The sequence below is a fragment of the Primulina tabacum genome, chromosome 16 (assembly GCF_025594145.1).
Source record: "Primulina tabacum isolate GXHZ01 chromosome 16, ASM2559414v2, whole genome shotgun sequence".
NCBI classification, from domain to species: domain Eukaryota; kingdom Viridiplantae; phylum Streptophyta; class Magnoliopsida; order Lamiales; family Gesneriaceae; genus Primulina; species Primulina tabacum.
In genome coordinates, this window is record NC_134565.1 from 34,916,002 (window position 1) to 34,925,822 (window position 9,821).

Below are 9,821 nucleotides of genomic sequence, written 5' to 3' on the forward strand. Positions count from 1 at the left end.
CGGATGAATATGCTGAAAATGGAAGGTAAGAATTTCAGTTTGATGGAATTCAGGAGTATCTAAACAAACATTTCGAATTTAAGTTTTGGTTTCATAAACCTTTCCAAACTCACCCTGGTAGAATTCGCGATGAGTCCATGGTGAGATTTTTAAATTATTTATTTTAATTTTTTACAAGAGGTTTTTACTCTTATTTTTTGGAATGAAAAGTAAAGGTTTAGTAAAGATTGTTGCCTTAACGAAGCTTAGAGGTGTTTGTTTCGAATTCGACTTATAATTTCTGAGATTCAAATTCGAAACTATTCGATATTGCAAGTTTGCACATAATAATCAGTAATTTTCTTTTTGAGTAAAAATTTATGTGAGACAGTCTCATGGGTCGTATTTTGTGAGACGAATCTTTTATTTGGGTCATCCATAAAAAATATGACATTTTATGCTAAGACTATTATTTTTATTGTGAATATCGGTAAAATTGATCTGTCTCACAGATAAAGATTCGTGAGATCGTCTCACAAAAGACCTACTCTTTTCTTTGATACGAGATTTTGTATAATTGTATTATTTATTCATTTTTGTTTAATAATTTACTTATTCTATTGATTCTGAAGTTCATTATTTTTACTTTATTGCATACTATTACATTATCTATAAATTTAGTTTCATTATTTCTTTCTTAGTTTTCTATTTTTTATTTTTGACCATTTTAATATATTTTTTTATTGAAAATACTGATATAACATTATACACAACATTATATTATATATCTCAATACCGTATTGGATACATAAACATCACATCGAAAAATGATTAACACAGTAAAAAAAAATAAATTTGATAATATTGAGAATTAAAATAACAAATAGACAAACTTACTAGATCAAAACTATAATTTTTTCAACATTAATTTAATTAAAAATTAGGATTGTGCTGTAGCAACTCATATAAATTGCAATCAAAAAAATAAAATTATGAATTTCTTCCTATCATTGCTTCCAAACCCGATAAATGATACATGTACCGGATAAAGAATACTCACAACCGAAGACAAAAATTGATTTTTTTATATACAAACTGGACGAGATGATTTATCTAACTAGGGACTCATAACTCCGATACGATTTTGAATCGAAATCTATTCATTAATTTTTATGACGAAAGCGTTCCTATCGACTATTTATCAATGCACACTATATAAATTGTCGGACTTAACGTAATATTAGTATCCTGCAAATCATACTAATCAGATAAACTGTACTGAACAAATCGTATCCGACACACATACAGGAAAATATCGGCATAGAATCAAATCTCATAATCATAAAATCTATTCCTATACGTCTGTAATACATATATAATTACCCTGAAATCTTATGTTTATCCTTTTCCAAATTCTCAAAATATCTACCTTTTTATTTATGAATATCTAAATATATAAAATAATTATTTTAGATTATACAAATATCCCATGCAAATATGCTTATGTTTTGCACTACTATAGACGAATAAAATATTAATTTATTTTTATTATTATTATTTAAAAATAGATGAAATATGATAAAGTCATCCCTTATAGAGTATTAGCTACAATATTGAAATATGCCGTCAAATGGGTTCTTCGATGCTACCGTGTATATGTATATGGATAGCTTTCCAACAAACTAAATCCAAGAAGTTTTTGGAATAATGATTGAGTGGATTGTGGTAACATAACATCCGTAGGATAACATGAACAAAATCCTCGTCAAATTAATGAATAATTCACATGCAAATGTTTTCGATCGTGGGCAGATTAATTCCTATGAATTTTACAGTTCCATAAATTAAGAGATCGAGTTAGATGACGTTTACTGATATTGACATAATCGTATCAATAAACTTGTACACAAAATGAGCAGCAGCTTCTCGACAAGTTCAGTTCGACTAATTAACTCGAGCTCGCTTACCAGTTTTGAGGAACACTTTCGTCAAAACGTTCTTAGACTGCAAAGACATCTTCAGCAGCTTCACAGCCTGTACATACATACACATGCATACACACAGGATCATAGATTATTTTCCATCATGATTAAAATATTTTCATGCATCTTCTACGAATCTGATAGGTATATATTTGATTTGGGTTTCGTCGAGCCTTTGTTTCATGTTTTTTCAAGTTCTATTTCGCACTTGAACGAAAAAGAGGACAACTTGTATCAAGAATTTGATTATTTATCCATACATACCTCGTTCGTGCCCAAACTGACCACCTTCTCCTGTAGCGAACCCAGTTCCTTTACATTAAGCTTATTGAGCAGAGTAATGCCGGAGATTGTGGACATGGGTTTCACCTCCAAATCATCCATCACCATGTACGTGACCATCCCCTTCACAAACCCACCTTCATCCACCCCTTTCGCCACCGCCGGAGCTGTATATTTCATAGTTTTGGTCATCGTACGGAGGCAATTGGGGCAAGTCTTTGGGTCGTTGTACAAAGCATTAAAGGGACAGTTACTGCATCTATAGAATAATCTTTCAGTTGCCTTATCGTCGGTGATTAGCAACAGATTAGGAACAGAACCAGATGCGTGGTTTGCGGGTAGAAGTGGTTTCAAAATGGAGTTTTTGTTCTGCCCTGGTTGAAGGTAACTCTCGTCCAGATTCTTGAAGCTTTCGTACAAATTGGGCAGACATCCCACTGTTTCCTGACCTTGAAGAAGACGGATGACAGTGCCTACGGGGAGGGAAAGGATGTGGAAGAGGAAGTCCACACAATCTTTGTCGGCCTCCGCGAATAAGACCCTCTTGCTCTTGGTATCGATGAGAAGCTTCATGCTCACTTTGGCGGAGGCAAACGTCATTCTCGATCGTTCCACAGCCCTTCGTGTAAACGCCGATTTGATGTTTTTCACTGTTTCACCGAACTGATATCGGATGAGATTTATCTTTATCTTCCACCGTTGGGATAATTGGATAAAGATTATCGACAACCGAATAACAAGCCTAATTTTATTTATAAATAAATAAATTTTAAAATATAAATCTATGGATTTTGAAATATTAGATTGGATTTAATTTTAAAATACATTCATCTCATTTACATTTATTAAAATTTATGTATATATTTGAAATTCAACATGATTATTATGCAAATTTTATAATTGATATGAGATGAATTTGAAATTAATTCAATTTTTTAAATCCAAATAAGTTAAAAATATTTTGATATTCATTGTATCAAATTTATCATTCCAAATGTTAATTTTGTGCAGTAAAAATAGAATGATATATAAATTTGATCAAATCTCCCATCACCCCTAAAAATAGGTTTGGAATATTAACAAAAATATTTTTTTTTTACAAAATCTAATTATGTAAGCCCTATGGCTTAAAAGTTAAAATACTCAATTATAATTTTTTTTAAAGTAAGTAGACGAAAAAATCGTTTTTATTTACTAAAAAACTAATATAAAATATATTTCAGTAAATTTATAATCTTTATATAATTACCAGAAATTTTTATATTAATCATTTTCCAAATTCTCATATATCTAAATATATAGATTTATGTTTAATTTTGAAAAATAAAAAAAAAATTAATAAAAAAACAAAATTGATTCAATCTTGTCCAATAAAAATTTGGATCTCAGGATCAATATTGGGTACTCAATTCGGATCCGGTATTGTATTATATTGGCCTCAACCCTCCGAATTCAGAATCATCGTCAACAAATCCCCAAATCGCAACTCACTGAGCCCTTAATATCGATCAGGATCGAGAGGAAAATGAGCGGAGCGGGGAAGAAGGTAGCTGACGTCGCATTCAAAGCAGGCAAGAACATTGACTGGGAAGGCATGGCCAAGCTTATGGTCTCCGACGAAGCTCGGAAAGAGTTCTCAACCCTCCGACGTGCCTTCGATGAAGTCAACAGCCAACTCCAGACAAAGTTCAGCCAGGTCCATTTTTTTGTTCTCGAATCCTTCCTTTCTTTATACGTAGATTGATTAGAATTGATGCGTTCGCGCTGTTAATCTGAACAGCGCTTGGTTATATGATTGGAGAGGAGCACATTTGTTGATTTCTGTTCCTATTGGGTGTTGTCCTATACGCAAGTTATTTTCTTTTTTAGGCGACATCGTTTTTGGTGGATTATGAAAATGAAATGGAAGAAGATGCTTATCTATAATCTGTGTTTGTGTCTTAATTTTTAGTGTATTTTTAGGTATTCGCTTATAAATAATAAGAACATTGCGAAGCTGTTGAAATTTTTTCAATTCCTCTTATTTTATTTTGCTTCTGAAATTAACTCCACTGTGAGACCCAATTTTGTTTCAGCATCAATCATTTGGATGGAAGACCTTGCTTTGGAATCATTTCTGGACAAAAAAAATCAATGCCAACTACCCTCTGTATTGTTCAACCAACCCAGCTAGTCCTCTGCAATTTAGCACATCTTTTGGCAATCCATTTTACCAGTTTCCCCTGCCAGCCAAATTATTTGTCTCCTTTTTCCTTTTGAAGGCATGTAGGGTACGTTGTGAAATCATGGCTTATTTTTTATTGTTTTCTTAAAAATGCAGGAACCAGAACCCATAGACTGGGAGTATTACAGGAAAGGCATCGGCTCACGCTTGGTTGATATGTACAAGCAAGCTTATGATGGTATGTGGTCGCTGTTGCTTCTGATATGTACCTTGAGATATTACTTGTTTGTTCACTCTATGTCATCATATCAGTTAATATTACTTCAGCTTTACATGATCAACAGTCAGTTGACTCCTATAAAATACTTGAACAATCGGTATCATCATCGGCAAAGTTTATTTTCTTATTTCTTAGATAATGATTCACACAGTAGGCAATGGCTGAATTTCTGAATGTTGCAGAAGCTTACTGATTAAATATGTAGATATATCACAAGTACAAGTTTTTGACCAATGACTGAGAGGACTTTCATATTTGTACAGAATGGTACTCTTATTGAGTAAACCAAAGTCAATATTCGATAGACACAAAATATAATATTGATTTAGTGTCTCATGTTGTGTAATTACTCTCAAATGTTCTTGTCCTTAAAACATCAACAATCTCCATAGTCTTAACACGTGATAATGTTATGGAATGTTCTGGTAGTATTCCATGGAACAAAAACGTAATCTATGATGATTTACATTGTTCACAACGAAGACTGACGGTTGAGCTCAAATTGGATTTATTCTATTGCTACAAGATCATCGAAATTGCCTTTCATGTACTTCAATTCCGTGAGGTCGTTTCGTCCAAATTTTCTTTGTTCATTCAGTACTTAAAATATCTGATTTTTTGTTTTCCTTCTGCAGAAGTCAAAATCCCACAGTATGTCGACAATGTCACTCCTCAGTACAAACCTAAATTCGATGCTCTGGTAAGAATGATCACAAATCTTATCCACCTTTTTTTACTTCATTCTCGACTATTACTTCCTTGAGAACAGCTAACTTTCATAATTAAATACCGTTACTGTTATAGGCGGGTCTGATTGTGAAAGACCTATTACTGGATAATTCAGGAAGAGATCTATAACGCAACAGTTATGGCTTAATTTCAAATCTGTGATTGTGAAAACGGGAAAATAATTTCTTGTTTTGCTGGTGTATGAGTGTGTGCGTGCGGGAGAATATTATGCTGATGTTATATTGGGCGCAGTTAGTAGAACTGAAAGAGGCCGAGCAGAAATCGCTGAAAGAATCTGAAAGACTAGAAAAAGAAATTGCAGATGTCCAAGAGTTGAAGGTGATCAAGACGTGTTTTTGGAATTTTTGAACAATACGTTTATGTGTTTTCTTCTCACTCATAAAAACACTATTATATGGAGATTCTTAAAACCTTTGTTTTTGGTGTAACAGAAGAAGCTCAGTACCATGACAGCTGATGAATACTTCGAGAAGCATCCCGAACTCAAAAAGAAGTTTGATGACGAAATTCGTAATGATTATTGGGGTTATTAATTTCTACTTCACCTAACATTTCTTGGAACTATTCTCCCAGTGAACTTTCAAGTTCAACTTCAGTTTATCTAAAAATAAAGGGAAGACAGTTTTTTTCCCCTCATTTCATTTGTTTTATATTTTCGAGATTGTCAAAGATAAGATTACTGTGCTTGGACTGCATTGACTGCAGCTTCAGTTAAACAATTGGGATGTGTTGAATGTGGAGAGATTAACTTCTTTCTGAGAAAACCATCATGAATTTTTGCCTTCTGTCAGTGTTTTCTGTTATTTTCAACGCTTCGATATGGTTATGACTTTCACTCATATTGCCTGTTCAATGGATCACTTTTTCTTGTTTACATTTATTGCCATATGCGACAAATTTGAAAATTTCACTCAACCTTGTTTAGCTCCTTTCTTAATTTTTAGTGAATGTGAACTTATATATTTTTCCATTTTTTTCAGTAATTATAACCAGTGAGTTGGATTATCATTGCATTAGTTTATTTAATGTTTCAACATTTCATCGATAATGGATTACCATAACTATTAATTTGCATGCTTTATGGACTAACTTATTTTTCTATAACTTTTGATCTTCAAGAGCAATGGTCAACAGAAAAAGCTCCTTCAAATGCCAATAGAAGGATATTTTATCTTAATCTAAATCTACATATTCAGTAACTTTCAACTCCAAAATTTCAAGAATAGAAGAATGCACCAGCACGGGATAACCAACAACAAATGGCGCCAAAAACAGTAGCCTTAAATATTCAATCAAAGCTGTTTTGGAATCAGGATGAGGAGCTCCATAGATCGAATCCAGTCGGTTGAAGTCGACAAGTTCTTGTCTACATCATCAACAAAATCGCTTCTAAGTTCGGCTACAATACATTCAGAGTAACTCTCTTCGGCATCCTCCCATAATACTTGAAAGATCTTGCCTTCAATATTGTTTGAGAGCTTTTGCCTTGTATATCCCCTGTCGGAGTAGTCAGAGCAAGATTAAGAAGATAGAAATAATAATAAGAAAAATTTTACTAAAAGCAAGAAACATACGTAGAATAGTAGGTCTCATGTGAGACGGTCTCACGAATTTTTATCTGTTAGATGGGTCAACCATACCGATATTCACAATAAAAAAAATAATACTCTTAGCATAAAAAAAGTAATATTTTTTCATGGATACACAAATAAGAGATCCGTCTAACAAAATACGACCCGTGAGAACGTATCACACAAGTTAATATCTATACTGAATTATACTCTATGCAACGTGTATCAGACATTTTAACATCTTTAAATAAAAAATGGCAGCAAGGGCCCCCTATTTACAAATTCAATCCATTTGCTGTATACTTCAGTACATTGCACATCAACTATTCTAATTAATATAAATTTATAAATATTATTATTTAATTAAAATATAAAATAATAAAATTAAACAAAAATATTTATATAAAAAAAATTTTGGCGCAGCTACAAAATTTGCGCCACATGTGGTGCAGGATTTAGTATTCGTGCTGGATTGGAGATACTCTTACAAACATTACATGGTACGACCAACTCCACCCACTAATTAATAGTTTAGATTTTTTTTTTTGGGGATTAATTTCATTTTATACATTTCCTTCCAAAAGAAATAAAGTTTCTTTCTTTTTTTTAAATGAAAATAGTCATTAATCATTCATTGTTCCCACCATCGTGGTTGATTGAGTTACATATAATATCTGGAGGATGATACGTAATAAAAGGATTAACAAAAGATATTGCCGCGCGTGACAATGTGTGATGTCACCACCCTATTTGCTTGTCTTCGAGCATGTTGAATTTTGAAAGAAAGATGAGCTTCTAAAATTTGACAGCATTCGGAGATAATCGAGCCAAATTCTGTGTAGTCAACATTCCTTGTTCTTATTGCTTTGACCACCGTCTCTGAGTCCGTCTCAAAAATAACATCATGGGTTCCAATGAAGATGTCCATTGAATTTCTTTAATTGAATATTTCAACTAATTTTAGGAGCCACGTTGATGCTTTAAATGAATATGTCATTACGGTTTTAAAGTCTAAATTGGACCTAATTTCTTTCATTCATTGCTGAAGTTGGAAGTTTTGACCAGCAATTATCAGATAACATTTTTCTAATTTAAAATGGCATTCAAAAGGTGTGTATATATATATATATATATATATATATATCTAAAAATAGGTAAAGTTAGTTGTGAAAACTTAAAGAATAGTATTAAAGTAAGAGCAAATATTGCTTTTTAATCATCAATAATTTCTTTAATAATCCATGAACTTTGCTCCTCGAAGCTTACTTACTCGATGCAATTTGGTATGTGTTGTTTTTTAGAGAGTTGTAAATCATGATTTTATGACTTGTTGATGAAATTTGGTTTCATTATAAAAATAAATTATAATAATAATAATAAATTTGCGTTGCTATTAATTAGGTGAGAAATTGCATTAAGATTTATGATACTCTAGTTTCAATTATTTCATACCCTAATCTTCTCGAAGCCCGCATTAGTTTGCATTATTTTTTGTGTATAGTCAATATTTTATTTTATTATATAAAATAAAGGTAAATATGCATTACACTTCTTTAAAAATCTTTAATTTAATTTAATTTTTTTTATGTTTTTAAGATATTTTATAGGGTAGTAATTACAATTTTCCCTATAACATAATATATTTTTTAAAATTAAGATCTTGTGTCCCTATTCATTGTATTCTAGATTTCCAAAATGATATAATATTCGTAGTATATTATTTTTTTGTTATTCTTGAGCTATGAAATTATTTCTCTTACAGTGTCTAATTTTTTTCCTTCGTGTTTTAAGTTGATAATCACCTAACACACTATTAATAAATAATAAGAATCAAATATATTATATTTAATGTAATTGATATTTATAAGTATTATATTCCCTATTCTTTCCTCTTTATGGCATCAATGAAGATAACTTGATTGAGACTTATGGGTGTCTCAAGGCATCACCAAATCCATCACCAAATAATTACTCCATGCACCTAATATCAACAAAATTATTCGAAAATTATATTAAAAAATATTAATGTAATAATCTAAATAATAACTATAATTTACATAAGCAATAATAAAACTAATTTATAAATGAGTAGGTCTTTTGTGAGATGGTCTCACGAATCTTTATTTGTGAGACGGGTCAACTCTACCGATATTTACAATAAAAAGTAATACTCTTATCATAAGAAGTAATAATTTTTCATGGATAACCCAAATAAGAGATCTGTCTCACAAAATACGACCCGTGAGACCGTTTTACACAGATTTTTTCTTTTTATAAATATGTACTAGATCAACATGTCCGCGTGCTAATCATGGAAGAGGACGTAATAATTTTGATGCGAGATTTTGCCGATTTAATGTTGACGAGAAAAAAGACATGAAGAGGGGTTTGATACAAGATTTTGGTGTAGGTTATTTGACTAAATTTAGAAGTATTCAAGAACTTTAAACCAACAAGCATTTTACATTACATTTTATAATGTAAGATTTGATATCTTCTTCACTACACTTTGCTTGATTATGGGGATGGATGCCTTTTTGTCCCATTTATTTAAAGATTCAGAAACTCCACTAAATAAATATTTGTGAATCAACCAATTTTGACAATTAATATATGGGCACCATGACCCCTTTGTCCATTTTCCACTTTACACCAATCAATTTGCTCACTTCAAAAGTGTGACAGCCTGTGAATTTTTTTTAAAATTTATTATATTTTACTTCTTAAATATTATATATCTAATTGAATATTATATGCACATTAAAAAATCTTTAAAATTATGTTAAAAGTAATATATCACTCATTCATGTATG

General features: G+C 31.4%; 2 protein-coding genes across 2 annotated transcripts; one reads left to right on the plus strand and one right to left on the minus strand.

Moving 5' to 3' along the window:
- Nucleotides 1-1,730: 1,730 nt before the first annotated feature.
- On the minus strand, nt 1,731-2,953 carry LOC142529374 (uncharacterized). Its single transcript, XM_075634901.1, has 2 exons — nt 2,226-2,953; nt 1,731-2,013 (listed from the first exon to the last, which is right to left on the minus strand). The coding sequence occupies exons 1-2, from the start codon at nt 2,841-2,843 to the stop codon at nt 1,924-1,926; spliced, it is 708 nt and encodes a 235-aa protein (XP_075491016.1). The 5' UTR covers nt 2,844-2,953; the 3' UTR covers nt 1,731-1,923.
- Nucleotides 2,954-3,660: 707 nt separating this feature from the next.
- Nucleotides 3,661-6,222, plus strand: LOC142529375 (ATP synthase subunit d, mitochondrial). The gene is made up of 5 exons (XM_075634902.1): nt 3,661-3,939; nt 4,564-4,645; nt 5,323-5,387; nt 5,669-5,755; nt 5,869-6,222. The coding sequence occupies exons 1-5, from the start codon at nt 3,769-3,771 to the stop codon at nt 5,968-5,970; spliced, it is 507 nt and encodes a 168-aa protein (XP_075491017.1). The 5' UTR covers nt 3,661-3,768; the 3' UTR covers nt 5,971-6,222.
- Nucleotides 6,223-9,821: the final 3,599 nt, after the last annotated feature.